This window comes from Leiobunum rupestre, chromosome 6 (genome assembly GCF_980474605.1).
Source record: "Leiobunum rupestre chromosome 6, qqLeiRupe1.1.hap1, whole genome shotgun sequence".
NCBI lineage: Eukaryota > Metazoa > Arthropoda > Arachnida > Opiliones > Sclerosomatidae > Leiobunum > Leiobunum rupestre.
The window spans coordinates 45,026,124-45,051,686 of NC_143389.1; the positions used below are offsets into that span (position 1 = coordinate 45,026,124).

Genomic DNA, 25,563 nt, shown 5'->3' on the forward strand with positions numbered 1-25,563 from the left:
AGGAAGCGAAGTTGGGCTTCGTAGCAATGCCCACGTCGAAGGGAGAGCGAACACGCGGGCAGAAGGATGTCAATGACCTTCCATCTCCGATCTGGCAGCACCGTCGCTTCCTTCGCAGCCGCTACACACCAAAGCACCTCTCTTTCTCTCTCTCCCTCTCTCTTCCCAATACTCTTGAATTTGAAATCCTCAGTTTCCCTCGATCAAGTGAAAATTGAACTCGGGACTCTCCTCTCGGATCCTCGACGGATAACGTTACGCGCGTCGTACTTAAAGAAACACGCGAATTAACAAGGCCGGCTCAACATTGACAATCGCGGATTCCTCGGTCCTCGGGGGGATTCATTGCCAATTAACAGCTATCTCCACAGTGTCGTTGGATTTATATTTTGGGAAAACATAAAGGAAGTCTCAACTCAACCCATCATGATGGTTTTAAACTCTATATAACGCTTTTCACGTCTAAAACCGTTATTTGACGACTCTGCTTCGAAGGAGCCCGGAAGGAGCATCTTATTCTAATCAAGTAAGTTATTTTTTTATTATTATTTGAGTTGGTTGTGTTTATTATTTGGTAACAATGGTGAAGGTCGATAAGTTTCGATGAGGAAGTTAAGCCAACGTTTATGTGGGATGGTATTTCGCGCGAGAGTTCAATGTTCAATCGGATTTTATTGACAACTTCGACTTTGATGACGTGACATTAAATATACCGGAAACGTAAAAGTACCGATAAAGGCGTCGAAATTGATATTGATACCTAAATAATTTGATTATTTAAATCATAAATATATTTTATTATGATATATCATAAGTATATTTTATTATGATATATCATAAGTATATTTTATTATAATATATCATAAGCATATTTTATTTTGATATATCATAAGCATATTTTATTATGATATAACATAAGTATATTTTAATATAATATATCATAAGTATATTTTATTATGATATATCATAAGCATATTTTATTTTGATATATCATAAGTATATTTTATTACGATATACCATAAGCATATTTTATTATGATATATCATAAGTATATTTTATTATGATATATCATAAGTATATTTTATTATGATATATCATAAGTATATTTTATTATGATATATCATTAGTATATTTTATTATGATATATCATATACAATATAACGTATATTAATTTATAATTTTTAAATTTATCGTTTTCAATCATGGACCAATATATGAAACTATTTAAAATTTATAATATATCATATAATTGTTTCTAACAATATTATTGCTTATAAAAATAAAATCACTTTTACGACCACGGACACTTCATGGTATTATTTTGTTTATTATATTATCACGTTTTATTAATTGTTAGAGAAGGTCCAATATGTTATTTCTAAAACCTTTGCAACAAAAAATTAATCGACATTAAAATAAAATCCGCAATAAGTTACTCAACATTTTAAAAAACAACAGTTTATATATTTTTCAGAACAAATTTCGAAACAGATATTTTCTTTAAAGTATTTTAATTCGAAAGAAAACCTGGGTCTACAAACCTAAATATCTCGCGTTAAATAAAAAAACATTGATAAAAGAAATGAAGAAAAAGGGAAAGTTAAAAGTATTGTTTACAAAGTAACGAGCCAAGATACACGTTGTTTGTACTTTTAATAATTTCCCTTTTTTCATTGCCACTAATTTAAATACGGAACAATAGGTAGAAGGGGGGGGGGGCGAAATGATGAAAATAGAAACGTCGAAAATTTCTAAAAAGGAAGAAAAGCTTTTTATCCTTTCATAATTGTAACGGATCGCCTTTGCGCTGATAAAGAAAGTGTTCCGAGGGAGAGTCGAAGCAGACACAGAAACAGGGCAGACCCGCAAACAGGGCAGACCCGCTTGAGACGGGCTAAAAAATATATATATCTCTCTCTGCGAGTGCAGTCCCGGAGAATGTGCAAAAGGCAGGAAGGCGGTACCTTTCAGCGGCGTTTGCTTAGCAAGGTTATTACCCTTTTCAAAAGTAGGCCAACCGTCTCGTAAAACCCAACCGCCGTTACTATTGTAACCCCGCGTCACAAGGCGACCGTGGATATCCCGTAGAAACGTATATTCACACAGGCACACCCTCCGCGCAGAGAGAGAGAGACCTCGATAGCAACCGCTTCTGATACTCCTGGTATCAATTAGGTTAAATTTCGGCGATCTTCCTGATAGCGAACGCCTACGTGGGCGACATTACGCGTAGCAACCTGACGATGGCGAGCCCGAACGTATAGTCAAGGTCCGATGACGCGCGGATTTCACTCTCCTTCTCGCTTTTAACGGTACAGTCAGCTTAGGTTCCGAATAAAAAAATTGCAGATTCTATTGTAACTAGCGCGGAAGGTACTAGACGCTTATCCAATGTATAAATAATGTGCGGAAAATAGATTCGCTCGTTTCGCTTCCGCGTTCGAGAATAGTTAGGGGATAATGTCAGTACGCTCCCTATTAAAGATTTCGTAAGGAAAATAAAAACGGCAGGGAAATTTGAGGTTCATTGTCAACGTGTATTTACGGGTTTCATTTAAATTTTATCACATCTCGTCGTAATCGCCTTCGCTAATAACGCGAATGATAAAAATAAAACAGTTTTTGGGAGTTATTTAAGAGTGTCAGGGCCAAAGAGGTACTCTCCCGTTACGCGTCGGTGTCATACGGGCTATTTTTATGACAGGGTGGACCCTTTTTTGTTTTTTAAATATTTTTTGGGGGAAATTTTCTTAACTGTATTATTATAAACGTATTTACTCATAGGCTTGAGGGAAATTTCTTATTCTTATTTTAGAAAGTTAAATTATTGAATATTGCTAGTTTATTTACATTTTTTGGGATGCCTTAGATACGCTTCGCTTTTAGTTTAAAAATCTGTCAATCTTAAAATTCATTTTGTGCATTGTCGTTCGATTTAAATAATTGGAAATCAAATTTAAAACAAAATGTCTTAAAATCGCCTTTAATATGATAATGAAAATGTAAAGAGTAGGTTTACTAGTAATTCCATTTCATAGTAAACTAAATTACAAGTAGCAATTAAATTTAATTAAGATTAATTTAAATTTTACTAATCAATTTTAGAAGAAAAATAGGCATAACATGTTTAATCAAAAAATTCATTAAAATCAATAAAAATCCAATTTTAATCAAATAGTTTTTTAAATAAAAAAATCTACAATTCCGATTTTGCGTGTCAAAATACGTCGACATGTTAGGTTATAAAAGCGGATAAATAAACTTGCTAGACCTCATAACCACCGCGCGAAAAAAGGTAATTTTGAAATCGGACAATGGGCGCTAGCATAAATTATTCATGTCTTGTTCAACTTGTTAAAATGTTCCACGCGTTCTTTAATATTTTAGCGTAAAAGGCTCGTGCGTTTTTTTATATTGCAAATTCAGATTACAGGACCGAAATCTATTTCACCAACGCGTTCTAAAAAGCGCGCGCCACTAAAAAAAACACCCAAACGAAAATAAAGGTCGCGCGATATAAAGTTCGAGATCCATTTTGCATCTCAAATTAAAACTCCTAATATAGCATCAATACCTTAATCAAAAAATAATACAAAATAACAACCTAAATGTGAAATAAACTTCCCACCCCAGCCCGTTAATTTAAAAAATAGCGAATATTCGTCATTCGGACTGCTGTTGTCAAGTCGAGCGTGTCGGAGATGGTGGGCTGTTGTTTCGACGCCGCTATAACGAACACGCTGGGCTTGTCAATGACTTCTTTTTATTCGGACTGAAACAAAGAAGTTCGTTTCATTGTCCCACTGGACCGAAATAAAACCACTCGCTACGTCAAAAAGAAATACCACCTTAAAAAGAAAAAAAGGTTTGGCACGAGGTAAAAAAGTCTTCCGCCTTCGCGGAACGCGTTAGATAATGTAGCTAAAGAAACCCGCATAATGATATCGTTTTAAAGTGTACCATCTTGATCTTAACAGGCACGAGAACAGAAAATGTCTTTTTCGGTTTCACTTAGCCCCAAATTTGGAACTGACGATGAGATCCTTGCCCTCTTTTCTTTCATACAACTGTGATTGAAACTGTAATTTCATAAAATGAGATGCGACAGTTTGAGAGATATAAATAAAATTTACTGTCGTTTTAAAAGTGTTTTAAACAACAATGTGTTTACAACAATGAATGTTTAAGATAATGTTTTTAAAACAATGAATGTTTTAGCTAATGTGTTTAAAAAAGGGAATGTTTAACCAACGTGTTCAAAACAGGGAATGTTTAACCAAAGTGTTCAAAACAGGGAATATTTAACCAACGTTTTCAAAACAGGGAATGTTTAACCAACGTGTTCAAAACAGGGAATGTTTAACCAACGTGTTCAAAACAGGGAATGTTAAATATTTTTAACACAAGGTGTTTAAAACCCCAGTTTTGTAGCCACCATGTTTAAAACCAAAATTTTTGTATCCTACGTGTACAAAACCCAAGTTTTGTAGCCAAAGTGTTTAAAACCCCAATTTCGTATCCAACGTGTTTAAAACCCCAGTTTTGTAACCAACGTGTATAAAACCCCAATGTTGTAGCCAAAGTGTTTAAAACCCCAATTTCGTATCCAAAGTGTTTAAATATCCAAGAATAAAAAAACCCAAATTCGATCTTCGTATCTGGAGCTGGAAGCTAAATTTAGTCTTTGGAAATTAAATTAAAGGCATTGAATAAAAGTTCCGAATATAAATATATGTATTTTTGAGATGAAATTTGTTGAATATACACAATATAGTACAAATGATTTCCCAAATTCGTTGAAGCGAAAAAATTAGGCATATCATTATTTATCGAAACTTTCGAATGGACGAACGCGACGAATCTGGAGCGATTTTTGGTTAAAACGATAGCGGTACCATCATCTTTTCTAAATTAGGAAAGTAGAAAAATCTATGGAAGGAAAAGTGAGAGTGCGCCCGGGGAAAAGGAAACCCGGAATTAGAAAGGAACTCCAAATTCAATTTCATTAAAAACACGTCCTTGTCTTCGCGAAGAAATAAAACCAAATTTCTTTACAAACGATGACGCGATAAAAAATCTTATTATATTGCGGCAAAGGAAATAAATATATTTATCCGGAATCGTCGTTGAAGTTAAGCGTTTACTGCAGCTTCGCAAATCGAGAAAAATAAGTATGAAAAGAGAGGTTAAGTTAGGTTTAGTATTGGATTTGCGGGGGAATTAAGTGTAGTATATATAAGTATATAGTTTAGTATTAGATTTGAAAAAGTCGGAGGAATTTTGAAGTTTCAATTAAAAATTTTAAAGGTATTTGCTTAACCTCCCTATCGCGTACGTCTCGTAAATGCAATGTACGTCTGGATTGTATTTATTTAAAAGTATTTGCTTAACCTCCCTATCGCGTACGTCTCGTAGAAGCAATGTGCGTCTGGATTGTATTTATTTAAAAGTATTTGCTTAACCTCCCTTTCGCGTACGTCTCGGAGTCGTAGATGCAATGTACGTCTGGATTGTATTTATTTAAAAATATTTGCTGAACCTCCCTTTCGCGTACGTCTCGTCGATGCAATGTACGTCTGGATTGTATTTATTTAAAAGTATTAGCTTAACCTCCCTTTCGCGTACGTCCCGTCGATGCAATGTACGTCTGGATTGTATTTATTTAAAAGTATTTGCTTAACCTCCCTTTCGCGTACGTCTCGTAGATGCAATATACGTCTGAATTGTATTTACTATTCATAGCCCAAAAAAGAATTTATATTTAATCTTGAAATCGCGCCGTATTATAGCTTAGAAGGCAACGGAAACGAACGAGAGCTCCCCTCTTTTTTATCCAAGTTAAATTCTAGATTTATTTTGGTCCATTCTCGAGCAGTAAGAAGAATAGAGAATGTAAAAAATGGTTTTAACGGCTCCACTTCCTTTTTTAGGACGGCCTGCAATTCCACATCACGATTCCAAGCGAGTTCTCTCGCAGATAAATGTGCGCGTAGGAGAATTACCGTTGTTACATCATTTCTTTTTCCTATAAGAGGAAGTATTGACCAGCGGTCGACGACTTATTTTTACACGTACCTATTTTTATTTCGTGGGTCAGATTCGAAAGATGCTCTGCTCGATTTTTTTTCTAAGAATATATTATCGTAGGTATTTTTATCCCAGATTTGAGCAATGCCAAAATGTATTAAGAAATGAATGGTTAAAATTTAACCTATTTATTTTTTCGTATTAAATATGGATATTTGTTAATTATTTTAGTGGTTTGCGAAACGTAATAGTGCATCAATTACTATAACAAATAAATTCATGGTTTTATTCTATATTATTTAGCATATTATCATAAGTAACATGCAAACATTAATTTTTTTCTACTTCTAGGGAAAATGAGTAAATGACTTGGGCATAAGGTGGTGCCCTGGGTATTAGCTTAGCTGATTATTATTATTATCGTTCAGTGTCATACTTATTACTTATGATAATATTAAAGAAGTTGCATTTTGTGCATAAAATTATATTTCAAACCGTTCAGTGTCATAATTATAGAAATTATATTACTTATGATAATATTAAAGAAGTTGCATTTTGTGCGTAAAATTATATTTCAAACCGTTCAGTGTCATAATTATAGAAATTATATTACTTATGATAATATTAAAGAAGTTGCATTTCGTGCGTAAAATTATATTTAAAACCGTTCAGTGTCATAATTATAGAAATTATATTACTTATGATAATATTAAAGAAGTTGCATAATTTTGCATTTTATTTGTGCATAAAATTATATTTAACATGTTTTTATTTAGATAAAGTATATAATCGGCGTGTGACGGGAATGCAACCGGAAATTATATTCGCAATGATCACTATTTCCGCAGTTTGTGATAATTTTAAATTTTATTTCCTCATAAATGAAGACAAGCAAAACAAAAAAATAGAAAGACATTCAACTCGATTTATTTAACAATTCACAGTCATTAAAATTAGACCTCAATTTAATTATTAAAAATAAATTAACAAGTTAACAAAGTACACAAAGGCGTTTACAAAAAGATAAAATTAAAAACGGAAAAGATTTAAATATATTTATATATATATAAATTAATGGTAGAAGGAATTTAAATAAACGGGCCCAAAAAAATGATAAAAAAGGACGTAATTGGAACAGTTATTTGCCTCCCTCCAGGAACATCCCGCGACAAAATGACAGTGAAAAAAAAAAACAATTAAAGGGGTAGTCGAGACCTTTTTCCTTCATTCCCGGAAATCAAAGCTTCCTTGACTTTTAAAAAGCGTCCAATTGAATGATCCGTACCTAAATGACGCCGTCAGGTAAGGAAGGCAAACAGAAAAACGCTAAACGAGTTCCAACGGGGAAATTATTTTTAAAATCGAAAGTTAAAAGCGTAATAAAAATAAAATCCTCGATGGAGACGGGGTTAGTTGGCACCGAATGCGAAGGCGAAAACTCTCCCTCCTCGCCATTCCTCTTATCGCCAGCTAATCCCGAATTAATTTAATCCATAGAACGGGTTTTCATTTATTCAACGGAGAGGAAAAAGTATTTTGGTGGGCAAAAATAAAAACAGCACGGCGCGAGGGGGAGGGTAACGAGGAGGGGGGCGGTTGCAAACGACGCTTGCATTTTTTTACCCAGTAGCATAGAAAAGAGTTAACACTTCCGGGTATACCGCTATAGGACACCTGTATGTTTATAGCGTACGTTTGTATACGGAGAGTTTCAAAACAAAAAAGGCAGTGATTTTTTTCTCTTTCGGCTAATTTCCCTCCCAGCTTAAACCCCCCCCCCTTAGAGGGGCTATATTTTCCTGATACTATATTACAAATAACGCTATTTGGATAAATCCCAATGGAAACTAACATGGACCTGTTTAGCCCGACATAACTTCTATAGAATTGCTTGGTAAAAAGTCACATTTAATTGTTCGTTTACAACAAGGTTTTAGTTTCTTAAAAATAAACTTTATTTACATTTTATATTACATTTATTTTAAACATGGATTAAACTAGTTTCTGGAGTGACAAACTGATAATGATAATTTAGGCATTCGACGAGCAATTATGTGAATAAATATTCATAATGATAAAAGCAACGGCTTCAATATAACATACTTTCAAGAAGCATTTAAATTTTATATTCTAAATCGATTCGAAAATGTACCGCTTTGAAAATTCGAGAGAAAACTCACGGTTCAAACTAGTTCGAAAATTGAGAAGCTGGCGCCATCATGCGGTACCGAACAAAAGCTGCTTTTCACCAAGCTCCAAAAAAAACTTAGCAGAAGACCAGTGTCGACGCAAAAAATATTAGGCCTAATGTTCACCGTGTATTTGTTTTGACTTCAATAATATAGTAACCTAATTTAACCTAATCATAAACTAAACTAAAACAAGTTAATAAAATTGGAGAATCGCATTATGTCAAAATGATCTTACCAATAAAATAAGTGGGGATTTTTCAATATAATGAAATTCTTCGAATTGAATAGTCTCAAAAACTAACCGCACTATGACGTCACTCGTGTTATTCCCCTACAAAGAAAAACTATTTCCGATTTTCGAAAACAACAGATTGTACGACGTCGGAGATGGGGCGAGACTAATTATTACCACGTGACTAACGAGTTGGAATGAGGAGACACACCGATTTGGTTCAAACTCGGGGCATTGGTACACCTTCATGTAACTTGAAAAATCCTAAGGGGATTTTATTCAATGGGCAACGGTTTTGCTATGGCAACGAAAAATGTTTTTGACAACTTAAAATGGAAATTTTCCCATTGAAAATAACATGGGATTTTGACCGATTCCAAGGGTCCCTGTGAAACATTTTACAAAATTGAAAAAAAATTAAAATAGCAAAATTATAAAAAAATTGATACAAATTGCCGAAAAAAATCAAAATTGGTCACATTTTTATAAATTTTTTTCACAGTGAAATCGGTCAAAATCCCATGTTATTTTATGTTGTCAAAAACATAAAAGCGGGGTCCCTCTCCAAGATCGGGACGTTCTCCCGGCGTAGGCCTAAGAAGGGACTAAAAGTTGCACAAGCTCGGCCCTTCCGACGAGGCGACCTAACCTCCTGCTGCTAAAAGCTCGAGACGGTCGTCTAGGTAATAAGCGCGGGGACAGAGACTGGTAAAGTCCGGCCCCGTGTGAAAAGCCTCCTACGTCGTGAGACTATCCCCGACGGTGACCCGCCGCTCGCCATCGCTTCACGTCTAACCGCCTTCCGCTGGCTAGTTACGCGTTATATTGTACTTGTGAATTTGTATGAATAAAATAGTCTTAACTTAGAAACATTTGTCGTTACTCAAACTCCTACCGTAACAATATGTAGCGGATCGAATTAATTAACTAACAATTATTTATTTTTTAAATTAATTAATTAATTAACTAACTAACAATTACTCAATTTTTTAAATTAATTAATTAATTAACTAACTAACAATTACTCAATTTTTTAAATTAATTAATTAATTAATTAACAATTACTCAATTTTTTAATTAATTAATTAATTAACAATTACTTAATTTAATTAATTAACTAACTAACAATTACTTAATTTTTAAAATTAATTTATTAACTAACAATTACTTAATTTAATTAATTAATTAATTAACAATTACTTAATTTAATTAATTAATTAATTAACAATTACTTAATTTAATTAACTAACTAACAATTACTTAATTTAATTAATTAATTAACTAACAATTATTTTATTTAATTAATTAACTAACTAACAATTACTTAATTTTTAAAATTAATTAATTAACTAACAATTATTTAATTTATTAATTAACAATTACTTAATTAATTAACAATTACCTAATTAATTAAGAATTACTTATTTATTAATTAACAATTAATTAATTAATTAACAATTACTGAATTTATTTAATTAAATAACTAAAAATTACTGAATTTATTTAATTAAATAACTAAAAATTACTTAATTTATTAATTAAATTAATTATCAAATTAACTAACTAAATAACTATTAATTAATTTATTTATTAATTAAATTAATTAACTAATTAACTAACTAAATAACTAAAAATTTATTTATTTATTAACACTTAATTAACTAACACTTAATTTAATTAATTAACTAACACTCAATTAATTAACTAACACTTAATTAATTAACTAACACTTAATTAATTTAATTAATTAACTAACACTTAATAAATTTAATTAATTAACTAACACTTAATTAATTTAATTAATTAACTAACACTTAATAAATTTAATTAATTAACTAACACTTAATTTAATTAATTAACGAACACTTAATTAATTTAATTAATTAACGAACACTTAATTAATTTAATTAATTAACTAACACTTAATTAATTTAATTAATTAACTAACACTTAATTAATTAATTAATTAATTAATTAACACTTAATTAATTAATTAATTAACTAACACTTAATTAATTAATTAACTAACACTTAATTAATTAATTAACTAACACTTAATTAATTAATTAATTAACACTTAATTAATTAATTAATTAACACTTAATTAATTAATTAATTAACTAACACTTAATTAATTAACACTTAATTAATTAATTAACTAACACTTAATTAATTAATTAACTAACACTTAATTAATTAATTAACTAACACTTAATTAATTAATTAACTAACACTTAATTAATTAATTAACTAACACTTAATTAATTAACTAACACTTAATTAATTAACTAACACTTAATTAATTAACTAACACTTAATTAATTAACTAACACTTAATTAATTAACTAACACGTAATTAATTAACTAACACTTAATTAATTAATTAACTAACACTTAATTAATTAATTAATTAACACTTAATTAATTAATTAACTAACACTTAATTAATTAATTAATTAACACTTAATTAATTAATTAATTAACTAACGCTTAATTAATTAACTAACACTTAATTAATTAATTAACTAACACTTAATTAATTAACTAACACTTAATTAATTAACTAACACTTAATTAACTAACACTTAATTAATTAATTAATTAATTAACTAACTAACAATTAATTTACTTAATTATTAACTAACAATTTCTAGTACGAGGTGAATTTCTGCTGATTAATTAAGCCTTCTTATAATTAACTCGTCAATTTGAAGTGTAGAATCGACCGTAAACTGGAGCTGACAATTGCAATAGTTGTACCGCCTAATTAAAGTTTTGGGCGAGACAAAACACCTGCGCCAGGGGGCGCTGTGAAGTCTAGAGAAAAGAGTTATTTCCCTATTATGGGAAATAAGCTTACAGAAGGGCGTGCAGCGGATGCTTCGAAATAAGGGAAAGCCGCAATGACCTCATTTCAAATGTATCCCCGTTCCGATTTCGCCAGTTGCCTTCCTCGAGAGGCGGATAACCGTCAAATACGCCGCTTTCCACTCCACAAATCTCGTAACACGCCCGCCCTTGAGGAAGAATATCCACCATTTTTCACTTACACGCGCGTGTAACATTTCGAGAAAACTTTCCCATTTAAAACCGTATATTCATTATCAATGTTCAAAAGGAAAGCGTTTTCTATCAGGTCCAAAAACAGTTTGCCTTGAATCCGTGTGAAGGGATAATCAGGGGCGAAGACATGGGGGGGGGGAAGCAAACCGAGCCTCCAAACACTCTTCGCGTCGCTTTTTAACCATAGGTGTTAAAACTGGGTTTACACCAATTATTTCCTAGACGTTTTTATTTTTAGTGAAATTATTAAATTAAAGACATTTACTATGAATTTAATTAGACAGTTGATAGTGAAAAATTGTCTTATCCCCCCCCCCACACCTTAGTGCTTCGCAACGCCCCTGGTGATAATTGACGTAATTTTAGTCCAAATACTTTCAAATTTTCAACCATTCGTAAAGTAGCAGCCCCAGTTGAAATTTTTGGTGTAGCTAAACCGTTGCCTAGGTTATTATAAAGGCCCGTGCACGCCTCCCGACAAAGGTGGCGAACGTTTTAACGACTTGTTTCTTTGCTTCTGATTCACGAAAGATGGGGCTCTGATCTGGACCTAATACCAGGTTTAACCTTTTCTAAAATGTTTGGCGCCACTATACAGGGAAATTTGAAAAATTGAAGGGGTCTTTTATAAAGATTGCTTTGTGGGTTATATTCCCTTTAAATTCTGGTAATTAAACTTTATTAAAGAAACTAAAAAAAGAAAATTAGTTATCACTACGCTCTCTTTTGGGCGCCGTCGAAAATTGGATAGGTAGCGTATTAGCAGACCAACCTGTGGGGTTCAGAGGAAACATTTCAAAAAATATATAGGTTAAAATCCCAAATAACAAATTTATAATCTAGTCTATTCTACTTCAAATTTGTGTTATTTTGATAAGTTGTTTTTTATAAATAACTATAATTATTATTATTATTATTATAAGTAATAATTTTTTTTTTATAAATTTCTTTCGATATGCTAGAATAGAATTATAATTGGCGGGTGGCGGGAAGTTTGAATTAGACAATTTCTTTCGATATGCTGGAATAGGATTATAATTGGCTGGTAGCGGGAAGTTTGAATTAGACAATTTCTTTCGATATGCTGGAATAGGATTATAATTGGCGGGTAGCGGGAAGTTTGAATTAGACAATTTCTTTCGATATGCTGGAATAGGATTATAATTGGCGGGTAGCGGGAAGTTTGAATTAGACAATTTCTTTCGATATGCTGGAATAGGATTATAATTGGCGGGTAGCGGGAAGTTTGAATTAGACAATTTCTTTCGATATGCTGGAATAGGATTATAATTGGCGGGTAGCGGGAAGTTTGAATTAGACAATTTCTTTCGATATGCTGGAATAGGATTATAATTGGCGGGTAGCGGGAAGTTTGAATTAGACAATTTCTTTCGATATGCTGGAATAGGATTATAATTGGCGGGTAGCGGGAAGTTTGAATTAGACAATTTCTTTCGATATGCTGGAATAGGATTATAATTGGCGGGTAGCGGGAAGTTTGAATTAGACAATTTCTTTCGATATGCTGGAATAGGATTATAATTGGCTGGTAGCGGGAAGTTTGAATTAGACAATTTCTTTCGATATGCTGGAATAGGATTATAATTGGCGGGTAGCGGGAAGTTTGAATTAGACAATTTCTTTCGATATGCTGGAATAGGATTATAATTGGCGGGTAGCGGGAAGTTTGAATTAGACAATTTCTTTCGATATGCTGGAATAGGATTATAATTGGCGGGTAGCGGGAAGTTTGAATTAGACAATTTCTTTCGATATGCTGGAATAGGATTATAATTGGCGGGTAGCGGGAAGTTTGAATTAGACAATTTCTTTCGATATGCTGGAATAGGATTATAATTGGCGGGTAGCGGGAAGTTTGAATTAGACAATTTCTTTCGATATGCTGGAATAGGATTATAATTGGCGGGTAGCGGGAAGTTTGAATTAGACAATTTCTTTCGATATGCTGGAATTGGATTATAATTGGCGGGTAGCGGGAAGTTTGAATTAGACAATTTCTTTCGATATGCTGGAATAGGATTATAATTGGCGGGTAGCGGGAAGTTTGAATTAGACAATTTCTTTCGATATGCTGGAATAGGATTATAATTGGCTGGTAGCGGGAAGTTTGAATTAGACAATTTCTTTCGATATGCTGGAATAGGATTATAATTGGCGGGTAGCGGGAAGTTTGAATTAGACAATTTCTTTCGATATGCTGGAATAGGATTATAATTGGCTGGTAGCGGGAAGTTTGAATTAGACAATTTCTTTCGATATGCTGGAATAGGATTATAATTGGCGGGTAGCGGGAAGTTTGAATTAGACAATTTCTTTCGATATGCTGGAATAGGATTATAATTGGCGGGTAGCGGGAAGTTTGAATTAGACAATTTCTTTCGATATGCTGGAATAGGATTATAATTGGCGGGTAGCGGGAAGTTTGAATTAGACAATTTCTTTCGATATGCTGGAATAGGATTATAATTGGCGGGTGGCGGGAAGTTTGAATTAGACAATTTCTTTCGATATGCTGGAATAGGATTATAATTGGCTGGTAGCGGGAAGTTTGAATTAGACAATTTCTTTCGATATGCTGGAATAGGATTATAATTGGCGGGTAGCGGGAAGTTTGAATTAGACAATTTCTTTCGATATGCTGGAATAGGATTATAATTGGCGGGTAGCGGGAAGTTTGAATTAGACAATTTCTTTCGATATGCTGGAATAGGATTATAATTGGCGGGTAGCGGGAAGTTTGAATTAGACAATTTCTTTCGATATGCTGGAATAGGATTATAATTGGCGGGTAGCGGGAAGTTTGAATTAGACAATTTCTTTCGATATGCTGGAATAGGATTATAATTGGCGGGTAGCGGGAAGTTTGAATTAGACAATTTCTTTCGATATGCTGGAATAGGATTATAATTGGCGGGTAGCGGGAAGTTTGAATTAGACAATTTCTTTCGATATGCTGGAATTGGATTATAATTGGCGGGTAGCGGGAAGTTTGAATTAGACAATTTCTTTCGATATGCTGGAATAGGATTATAATTGGCGGGTAGCGGGAAGTTTGAATTAGACAATTTCTTTCGATATGCTGGAATAGGATTATAATTGGCTGGTAGCGGGAAGTTTGAATTAGACAATTTCTTTCGATATGCTGGAATAGGATTATAATTGGCGGGTAGCGGGAAGTTTGAATTAGACAATTTCTTTCGATATGCTGGAATAGGATTATAATTGGCGGGTAGCGGGAAGTTTGAATTAGACAATTTCTTTCGATATGCTGGAATAGGATTATAATTGGCGGGTAGCGGGAAGTTTGAATTAGACAATTTCTTTCGATATGCTGGAATAGGATTATAATTGGCGGGTAGCGGGAAGTTTGAATTAGACAATTTCTTTCGATATGCTGGAATAGGATTATAATTGGCGGGTGGCGGGAAAAAACCCTTTGATCAACAACAAAGGTTTAACATCTCAATCCCTCTATAACTAATAATAATAATCAGCTAGGCTAATACCCAAGGCACCACCTTAGGCTTAAGTCATCGAGCGACTTTTAAAGCCATTAGTTCAGGTTGCTGGGTTACAATGCGTAGGAGGATAGTGGCAAGCCCTTCATGCCACGCGAGCCAACAGCTCCCTACACTAACTATTACCGTTAACCTCCACAAGTTTTTATGGGCAGAGGAAACCGAAGATCTCGAGGGAAAACCCCTTAAACCAGTGGGGAAAGAACTTGCAAACTCAACGCGGAAGGAGTTCCAAGTTTTCACCCAGTGCCACAAGTTGGGATCGAACTCCGCTCCTCTTGCTGCGAGGCGAAAGTGCTAACCATTCCGCCACACCACTAGAGGGGTGAGACTAAAAATAACAGAATCACCTCGTCTAATCAAACATAGAAAACTACTTGCAGTTTTAAAAATAAAACTTTGAAAATATAAAAGCCTTGACTAATTTTATCACATTACTTAATTCTGCAACAAAGTAAATTGTAGAAAAAAAAGCGAAGATTTAACAACTCGGAAAACCGAATTTTTAGACTAATTTGTAGAGACTGAGTTAAACGTTAAGTTATAAGTTACACTTTTTAAAACAGTGATAAATGAGTATTTTGAGTATTTTAAATGAAGTATTCAATTTTAAATACTTTTCACAAGAATATTTATTTAGCGTTTTACCAGGTAGCTTACTGGAAGAGCTAGGGTTCCCGGAAACGTTTACGAAAGCCGTTGCAACTTGCAAACGAATGAAATCAAACCAATTAAACGCACATTTTATACCCAAACCAGTCTCTAATCTCGGTCCGAGAATTTTATACCCAAACCAGTCTCTAATCTCGGTCCGAGAATTTTTAAACGCGAAAATAAAAAATAAGTAAACATTTCAAGGCTACCTTAACCTTCGTCTTCTCCCTCCCAACATCATCCGAAAATTAAGCGTCTTTAGTAATGACATTGTTACCACTTAAATTAATGATAAAATTCCGCGAATATCACCAAATGAAGGTTTTTTTTTTAAACTTTTACGTAAATTTTAATCGAGCAAAGAGACAAGAAGGTTCACGCGAGATAATTTGTTGTATTATTGAACACGGGTGGAGGGATTGGCTTGGAAATAAGGTATTGAACATTTTTTGGGCCAGCGCCAATTCTGACATATGTTGATGTTTACAACGTTGAAAAGGATGAGTTCACACTTAAAGAAATATTTTTAAGGTTTCTCTTACGTTTTTTTAAGTCGTTTCAAATGACAACGTGTTTCAAGGTTTGACTAAAGAAGTCTTAAGAAATACCAATCTTAGGTCGTAATTAATTGATAAATAATCATATTATACTCCGTCTTACAAAGGGAATTCAACTAGTACATAAATTAGCGGAGTTTCTGTCGATATGTACTAACAAGGAGACTACCCGAGGTGTTACACACCGATTTTGTTCAAACTCGGGGGATTGGTAGACCTTCATGTAACTTGAAAAATCCTAAACTGATTTTATTCAATTTCCCTGTGAAAATTTTTTAAAAAATTGTTCGAAATGTGACCAATCTTCATTTTTTTCGTCAATTTTTATCAATTTTTTTTAATAATTTTGGTATTTTAAATTTTTTTTCAATTTTGTAAAATGTTTCACAGGTCTCTTGAAATCGGTCAAAATCCCATGTTATTTTCAATGGGAAAATTTCCATTTTATGTTGACAAAAACATTTTTCGATGCCATGGCCAAACCGTTGCCCATTGAATAAAATCCATTTAGGATTTTTCAAGTTACATGAAGGTCTACCAATCCCCCGAGTTTGAACAAAATCGGTGTGTAACACCTCGGGTAGTCTCCTTGTAAGTAAAACGGTTGATGCGAACCAAACTTTGATAAGAGAAACCGTCCAAAAGCGCACACTGGGTATAAACGAAGACCCATTTCGCATGCAAATCATCCGAGTTAGCGCGTAAAAAGATCAAAACGGATCTGCTTTTTCCTCTCGATACAGAAAAGGCTTTCTATTAGCATTCAGAATTAGCTACTCTAAGCCGCGAGATAGCCGTTTCCGAAGACATTGCAAAGTTCAATTTCCCTATAGCTCTGTTTCGAAGATGTTTCGCGGTTACAGATAACGTCTTACCGAAGTTACGAGTCATGATAATTTCGCCTAATTTATTTTCCCTTTAAATGATGTCTTCCGCAGGACTAGCGCCCGACGAGGGGTCGAAGGACAGCGAGGTCAAGATGCCAATCATGCCACCCAACCTGCTGGACTATTTCCCGGAGACCAAAGGAGATGGACTGCAGATTACGTGGGCTCACGGAGTGAACAGTAAAGCCAAACTCATACAGGCTCTCAGAGGTAAGGATAGTCCAAATCTGCCCACAATAAGGTCCATCCAACGACCTCGAGGGGCTAGCCACTTTTTTAAATTCTGTACACCGATTACAGCGATCACAGCCTTTGGTAGTGATAAATCTGTAATCGATTACGTAATCACTTTAGTACAGTCAAAGCCAGTGGTTCCCAATTTGGTTTTTGCTATGGAACCCTAAATTATCCACCTAATTCTGGCGGAACCCCGATTACGGATAGTGATCAGCCCCTCGAACGACCTTTACCGATAGATCCCTTTGCGCCGTGGAGTAGACCTTAAGTATGGATAGCGAGTATTTGGGGTACAAACGCCTTGTTGTCAATCACTTATTTTCTAGATAGTAGTGTTGGTGCGGGGACCCCGATCCCGAAAACCCCCGACATTTTCCCCCAACCCCGACCGCGGTACCGAAGATTAAAAAAAAGTCGGGGGTGTTATGTTTCGGGAATGTATGTTTGAAGTTTGAACTTTGGAATTAGTACTGTAACTTCTAAGTCTGTAATAAATTTGGTAATTTTTTTTTACTATAAACCTTCTTCCACGAAATTATTTGGGTTCTTTTAGTTATAAATAAGCCAGTAATTATTTTTTTTCGGATGTGGAATTACCTGATCCAAACTTATTTTTTCGGGGATAGCTTAACTTCGACCCCGACCCCGAAAACCCCGACATTTTCCACCGACTCAGACTTATTTTTTCGGAGATAGCTTCACTCCGACCCCGACCCAGAAAACCCCGACATTTTCCTCCGACCCCGACTTATTTTTTCGGGGATAGCTTAACCCCCACCCCGACTTAATTTTGACCCCGTACGAACACTACTAGATAGCCAAGTGAAAAGCGCAATTGTGAAATAAAACCAAATTAATAATGATACGTAAAAAAAGGGGTTTAAAATTCACAAACATTCATTTATTTTAACATCCGGAGGAACTTATCCATCGTTTTCAATTGGTTATTTACACGTGTTTTGCTCTAGATAGCCAACAAGTTAAGCCTACGTTTTACAAATTAGGCTTAATCTAGTGTCTTTGTTCGCTAGCGGAGCTAGAAACACGCGTTTGAAGTTTGAACCGTCGAGGACAAACAGAACTTGGCAAGTTAATCGCGAGTTTCAGGGTAAAAATAAACTAAAAGATTCAGTTCGGTCTCTCTTTGGCTCTGGTGCCGCCAATTCATCAGCCGATAAAGCGCCGGCGCGATTTAAGAGAAAAGAGCGTTTATCAGCTTCGCCAAACCGATAGCAACAACCGCGACTGACTGGAGTGCGCGCGCCTTTTATTTTGGAAAGGGTTGCGGGACATTCACCCCTGCGAGAATCTTCTCGTCAAGTCGCGCGTCAGAGAGTACCGGAAAACATTAGATACACTATCCCTTCGTTCTCGCTGCTGATATTAATAACACTTCTGCCTCAAAACATTTCAAACACGGTTTTTATCGCCTTGAAAATTGTATACGTATTCAAACTATTACTTAAGTTGAAAGGACGTTAACGATGACGCGTGTAAACAAACATTCTAGTAGAACACACGATTTGATAGGATTGGAATAAATGCCTTACTTAAAAGAAAGAGGACCTTTTAAAACATACAAGAATTGACATATAGTTGTTAAGACTGCTCAAGTTCAACCGGTTAACTCATTATGTTTGTGGAACTCCTTAGGTCCAGCCATGATGCTGGAAGCCGATGTCAGTATGTCGTGCAACAGTCGATACCCCGTGCCGATCATGGCCCATCCGCCGCAGATGAACAGCGATATGACCTTGGACGAATGGTTACTCGAGGTACTTCGCCACAACGGAAAGGGCATCAAGTTGGACTTTAAGTCGACTGAGGTGGTGGAGCCCGCTTGCAGAGTGCTCGCTAGGGTCTTCGAACAGGTAATCGCTCAAAACCCCGCCATCCCGTCCGAACACCACAAATCCTCAATTCCTCCTTACAAGTACCTACGAATGGGACAAAAGATGATTAATCACGATTAGAGTGACGCGCTACTTTCAGTTTCGCGGGCCAGTCATTCTGAACGCGGACATTCTGCCCGGGCCCAACAACCCGTCAATGCCGCCCGTCGACGCCTGGACCTTCCTCACTCTGGGCCGCACCCGATTCCCGAAAGCCATCATCTCGATCGGATGGACGATGGATTACATGCCGATTTGTAACAACGGTCTCAAAATGGGGTGAGAACAACCCTAATTGGTTCCCCCGCACCCCTGGTCTCGTGTTCGCGCGGTGCAGGAGTTCCAACTCGGAAAATATCCACCCCCGAAAAATATAAACAGAGGGTTTTTTGTTATCTTATTCATTCGCTTAGAACCTATTTCAGTTTCTTAAACATAGCTGGTAGTTGTGGCTTAAAATTTTCCCCACATCGCGAAATACAAAATACATTACGTAGGTTTTGATTTTAATCACAGTAGGTAATTACATCACTGCATAATCAATATCTTTTTATGGAGAGGTCAGCTCACTGGGCTATCACACATAAGAAAGTGAAATCGTTCATCACAAGCGTAGTTTGCTCCTGGTGGAGAAAAAGGACTACATAAAGGAGAAATATCAGATTCATCGTGCCATCTAACGATCTCTAGTCATCTATTGAATCTTAAATTTTAATACAGGGTGTCCTTAATTGCTCGGACTAAGCATTTTCCTTCAAAACTACAGGAGTTCGCGTTGCGAAATTTTCATGGTGTTATTTTTAATATGGGAACGCTTTAAATTCAAATTTTCAGAAAAATCGGAAAATACTTTCACGTTTTACAAAAATTTATTTTGTGGCCGGAAAATGCTTCAATAGTAAGGTTGCAGAGAATTATACAAAATGTACAATAAAGTTGGATTCATGGAAAAAGACCCATTTTTCACGGAGATACGAGGTGATGAAAAACAAACAAATTTCACAACACTAAATCTTGTAGTTTTTGAGAAAAATGCCCAGTCAGAGCAATTCCGGACATCCTGTATATTATATTACTTTCTTTTAAATATTTAATATTTTTACAACAAAATAAGACAAAATAATTATATTGGTACCATCAAGAATGTATTTATTTATACTCAGGGAGAATGAATATGTCGAGACTATCGACGGACACGTTGAGCCCCTAACACCATCACGCTAAGGGGGGGGGGGGAAAGGAGGCGGTCTTATTTTTTGCGTCCTCGCTGCAGCGTTAATCGCCTCGAAAAACGTAATTTTTAAGAGCCAATGAGATTACAGTATTATTTGATTTTATTAAAGCGGAGGAGCATACCGGGGGGCCCAACGGGTGGAATTGGAGAAACGCTAAAAATTATCTCGACATATTCATTCTCCCTGAGTATAAATAAATACATTCTTGGTACCATAAAATAATTTGTTTTATACAATTTCCTATACGCAATTGGGAGTATCAATACAGATGGCGCAAAGCAGCGCAGAATTTTTTTACCGCCCCAAAACTGCCGAACAAGTGGCGAAAGAAACCGGAAGCGCGCTGACCTCTTCATAAAATGTTATTAATTTTCCATAAATAAGTTTTATTCGAAACCAACTGAATGAGAAATAGGCCACTTGGGAGTAGAATGAAACGCGCCATACTCACCGAAGTCTAGTTCTTCTTGTCTTGTCCTACGTTCCAATTGCAGGTACAGCCGCGAGATGACGGACCGGATGGTGTCCTTGGTGAAGGAGTACAGTCTCTTACAGCCAGTCACCTTCCCGGTGTCGGCGCCCCTCTTGAAGTACTCGGTGCCAGAGTTGCAGCGTCTGCTCTTCCAAGTTCCTAACAGTTCGCTGACCGTCTGGTCGCACAAGACGTACCCCGTCTCCTTGGAAGACCTCATCTGCATAAGGAAAAGCTTCGGCATCAGTCAGGTGTTCTACGATCTCCCCGACGACCTCATGGAACTCTTCTACTCGGTGACCTGAGCGCACCAGCCCCGCCACGACACGCTCCTCCAGCCCTCGTTGTTTTACTTTGATTTCTTTTTATTCGAAAAATGTACGCGATTCTAGGCGCGAAGAAGCGGCCATGTTGGTGGAAAATGTCTCTCATTTATTTAGACCAAAGCCGATTGTTCCTTCAATTTAAAAAAAAACAATTTGCCTCATTGGCGAGCTCAGCTTAATTAAAATCTTACATTAGACATATAAATAAAGAACAAAATTACTATTATGTCTAAGTTCCAAGTATTGACTGTAGCACCGCCATGTGGCAAAAGGTTTTTTCTACGATATTTGACATTCAATTTTCTAACCGATCGAACTTTCAAAACAAGCATTATTATTGATACATCGAATTTTAAATGCATATTTTGCGATTCTTAATAACGTTTACAAACAAACATTTTCTACCAATTGCGCTCGTTGCTTCTTCGTTAATTTTAATGCTCGAAATCGGTTTTCTTGGTTTTCTTCTTTTAACGAGAGAGCGAGAGATTGAAATTAGGCCTAGCGAGGAGAAATATTTAGTTTAAAATGGGATTTCAATCGTTTAACAACGCGAAATTCTTTTCATTTTTTTACTTTGATAAACAAATGAGAGCCTAGTCTGTCGTTCCTTCCGTAATTTTTTATACTCGAGATACAAGGAACAATTCTTGATTTTTCGTAATTTTTTTAAAATATTTCTCACGTCTTTTTAAATGAATTTCGTAAAGGCGTTTTTTTTATACCCTCCCAAACACTTTGACACGAAATTTCGTTAAAAAAAAAACTAAATGGCACATTGAATAAACTTACGTTAACGATATTAAAGAAAAGCTTTCGCTTTTTGCGTTAAATTCGCGCTTTTGCGAATTTTCATTAAACGCCAATTACGTTATAAATGTTAATAGTTTTTGGTTTTTACCCATAGCACATTTTTTGAAACGAACGTACAAATTATACAAATGTAATAATGATATTTGAATTTAACATTTTTTAAACTTAGATGTTTTAGGACACGAATCGTAGTGAGAAAAAAGGCACATTGTAAGAACGACAATGTTTTATACACGTGGTGAATGCGAGAAAGTGAAATCGAAAAAAAGGGAAAACGGTTGTTTTTAAAAAGAGATGCCAGGTTTTTACGAAGGATGTTTTTACGGGTGAGAGGGACGAAAATAAATTAAATCGATTTATTTTTTGAGAGATGAAAATTTTTTTGATACGAAAAGAAAAATGAATGTATAAGCTTGAGATGATTTAAATGAATGCTGGAAGATATTATATTGATTACGGCGAAGCGCGATTTCACTTTTAGAAATAAAAAGTACTTAACGGTAATCGCAAACAAAATAATAATAAATGACGTATTTGCACTTACAAAAATGCGCGCGGAGATTGTGGTAAAATAAAAGAAAATGGGGATGTTCCTATAATGGCAAAAGTGATTTTGGATTGTGCCTAAAGGCTAAAATGGTGATGGGCTATTGGGTGATATTTTTGGATATGGTATTCGTTAATTTTCCTTTTCTACTTCTGTAAGGAATTTAATTCTACTCGGATAAATGATATAACATTCATTGAAAAGTAGGTTGTTCTATATACCTCAGAACAAAAAATAAATTAGCTTTTAGCTTTTAACTATTCACGACTACTTTAGTCAAACTCAAATGCAATTGACATTTACGACATAGTTTCGATTACTTTTAAATTTATCTGTCCTTGCCTAAAATTTATTATTTAAATTTATCCGAGTAGTATTAAGAGTTAAAAATTAATGGGTGTTGTTGAAAACGAAAGTTTCGGAATTGAATGGTTTCGGGTGGATTGTTTCGCTTGAGATGATTCTTAAACTTGTAATTGCTCTCGTGAGATTCGAGCGAAATTCGATTTAATTGAGCATCTCGTCGAAAACGTCCACCTTTCGGATCTGTTTGGAATGATCGTGACGGGTAACGTTGCGAAGCATGCTGGTACATGCCTTTATACTGAGTGGTCAATTTCTACGTGATGGGATATTTTACTTCTCTTCATTTTATACACTTATCTTGTCTATATTTTCATTGAAAGATTCGACTCGTACTTGGAAACTATACATCGCATTTTTTTTGTATTCTACGAAAATAAAAACCCGGTGATTTGAAATTGTGACTTTTTGAAAAAGAAATATTTAAAACTTATTTTTTTTAATCTTAAAAGCGATAATTATTAAAGATTCGTTGTGAGCTGTGATGATGTTCCTTTTCATTTTCGTTACTTGCAAATTTATTGACGTGATTTTTAGTGATTAGGTCAAATTATGTACAAACGTCATTCTAAAAACGGCTAATTCCCAATGTCATAAAAAAATTATGTAATCGATATAATTTTTTTCTTATTTCAAGAAAAAAATTTAAATGTAGAATTTGTTCATATGGTATTTGTCACTTTTGGGTAAAATATTAATAAAAATGGTGAAAAAATACGTCATGAGATTATTTATTTAAAATTTAAACCTTTTTTTATAACAGCTGTAGATTTAAGATTAATAGAAGGATCAAGAGGTGTTCTAATAGTTGTGATTAAATTATTAATTTTTTAAGACGATTTAATCATTTCACAATAACGATTTCATAAATTGAAGTGGTTTAATCAAGTTAATCGTGATTTAATCAAATTAATCGTGATGTAATCAAGTTAATCGTGATGTAATCAAGTTAATCGTGATGTAATCAAGTTAATCACGATTTAATAAATGTAATCATTTCCATGAAGAAATAATCAATTTCATCACGATTTAATCATGTCAATGACGGTTTAATAAATGTAATCATTTCCATGAAAATTTAATCAATTTCATCACGATTTAATCATTTCAATGAAGATTTATCACTTCAAAGACAATTTAATCCATTTAATCGTGATTTAATATTTTGAGTTCCCTGATAACCATGATAATGATCTGCCGCTCGAGTAGGATATATAGGCCTAAATTCGGTTAAATTTAAAAATGAATAAAATAACGAAATCTTTAAAAACAATTTATTTACTCTTTCTCATGGAAATATCTGGTGTTTTTGTTTTTTAATGTTTTTTGATGAACATACGCGGCGGTATTTAGGTTGCTTTACTTTCTTTCAACTAGGAATAATATAATTACAAAACTTGCTCGGCTTTTCACAGTTTTCAGTTTGCTCGTTTCTTCAAATTTCGTTCGTACCTATTTGATTTTTCTCCCATAATATTTCAAAGCAAATTAACGTATATATAGCGGCCTCTACGATTTATCGGATTCGCAACTAAATATTTCCACGTCAATGGCAGGCCAAACATTCGCAATTTTTGCGGAAGAGACGAAAAAATTCCCATTTTTTTCATGTTCAATTTTGGCCACTAACTCCGCGACAACCACACTATAATGGATTTGTTTATTTTTGTCAATTTTACATTTTCACCTTTTTGTGTCAGATTTAATTAAGGCAATAATTATCGTTTTGTTCGAAAAATGGTTTGATTAAATTATCCAAAACGAAAAGAAACTGCTTCAATAGAGTTTAAGTTCCACGCGTCCAAACGCAATACTTTTCAACGTTTGAAAGAGTTGACGTTGTGACGGGTGGAAAATAAACGATATTAAATTATGAACCGATGCGAAAAGCTTATATCTATAGAAATATTTTCTCGTCTGCTATTCGGGACCAGGTAATTTGACAATGTTTAAGCTATTCGGGATTACATATTTAGTCGTAGACCAACAAATAAGGGACGACACACTCAATGTTAAAACCGCCTTTCAAATGGCTACGCGCGTCGTCTGGTGGCAGAGGTTTGAAATATAACTATTCTTGGCACCACGTGCGTGGTCTGGTGGCAGAGGTTTGAAATATAACTATTCTTGGCACAGAACGCGTTGTCTGGTTGTAGAGGTTTGAAATATATCTACTCTCACGTGTCTTCTAGTGGCAGAAGTTAAAATATAATATCTAATCTCGCGTCTTTTGGTGGCAAAGGTTTGAAATATATCTATTCTTGGCACCACCCGCGTATTCTGGTGGCAGAGGTTTGATACATCTAATATCGCGTGTCTTCTAGTGGCAGAGGTTCCAAATATATCTATTCTCAGGTCAGACTTTAACCGCGACCTCTTGAATAGACAAGTTACCGAATACCGCCACTACAGCGCTGCCGTCGCTCGAAGCTAACATCGCTCCCTTTTGCGTGCATCGTCCTTTACTGATTGGTCTAAGGCTTACAGATTATAGCGGATAACAGAAACGTTTGTAAAGAAATAAGCA

General features: G+C 34.7%; 1 protein-coding gene across 2 annotated transcripts; it reads left to right on the top strand.

Annotated features, from left to right (window-relative positions):
- Window positions 1-407: 407 nt before the first annotated feature.
- On the top strand, window positions 408-23,611 carry LOC149941134 (protein FAM151B-like). Of its 2 annotated transcripts, XM_090178320.1 has the most exons (5): window positions 408-526; window positions 17,203-17,361; window positions 19,042-19,259; window positions 19,381-19,559; window positions 21,010-23,611. In XM_090178320.1, exons 2-5 carry the CDS (start codon window positions 17,244-17,246, stop codon window positions 21,290-21,292), a joined length of 798 nt encoding a protein of 265 aa, XP_090034446.1. In that variant the 5' UTR covers window positions 408-526; window positions 17,203-17,243; the 3' UTR covers window positions 21,293-23,611. The 2 variants fall into 2 exon arrangements, with proteins under 2 accessions (XP_090034446.1, XP_090034445.1); XM_090178319.1 differs by lacking the exon at window positions 408-526 and having other exon boundaries at window positions 17,063-17,361.
- The last annotated feature ends 1,952 nt before the right edge of the window (window positions 23,612-25,563 follow it).

Excerpts from the sequence above, each read along its gene's own strand:
- LOC149941134 (XM_090178319.1), top strand. The coding sequence starts at position 17,187 with ATGATGTCTTCCGCAGGACTAGCGCCCGACGAGGGGTCGAAGGACAGC. Across the intron at positions 19,260-19,380 it reads TCGCTAGGGTCTTCGAACAG|TTTCGCGGGCCAGTCATTCT; the intron begins GTAATCGCTCAA and ends CGCTACTTTCAG. Across the intron at positions 19,560-21,009 it reads AACAACGGTCTCAAAATGGG|GTACAGCCGCGAGATGACGG; the intron begins GTGAGAACAACC and ends TTCCAATTGCAG.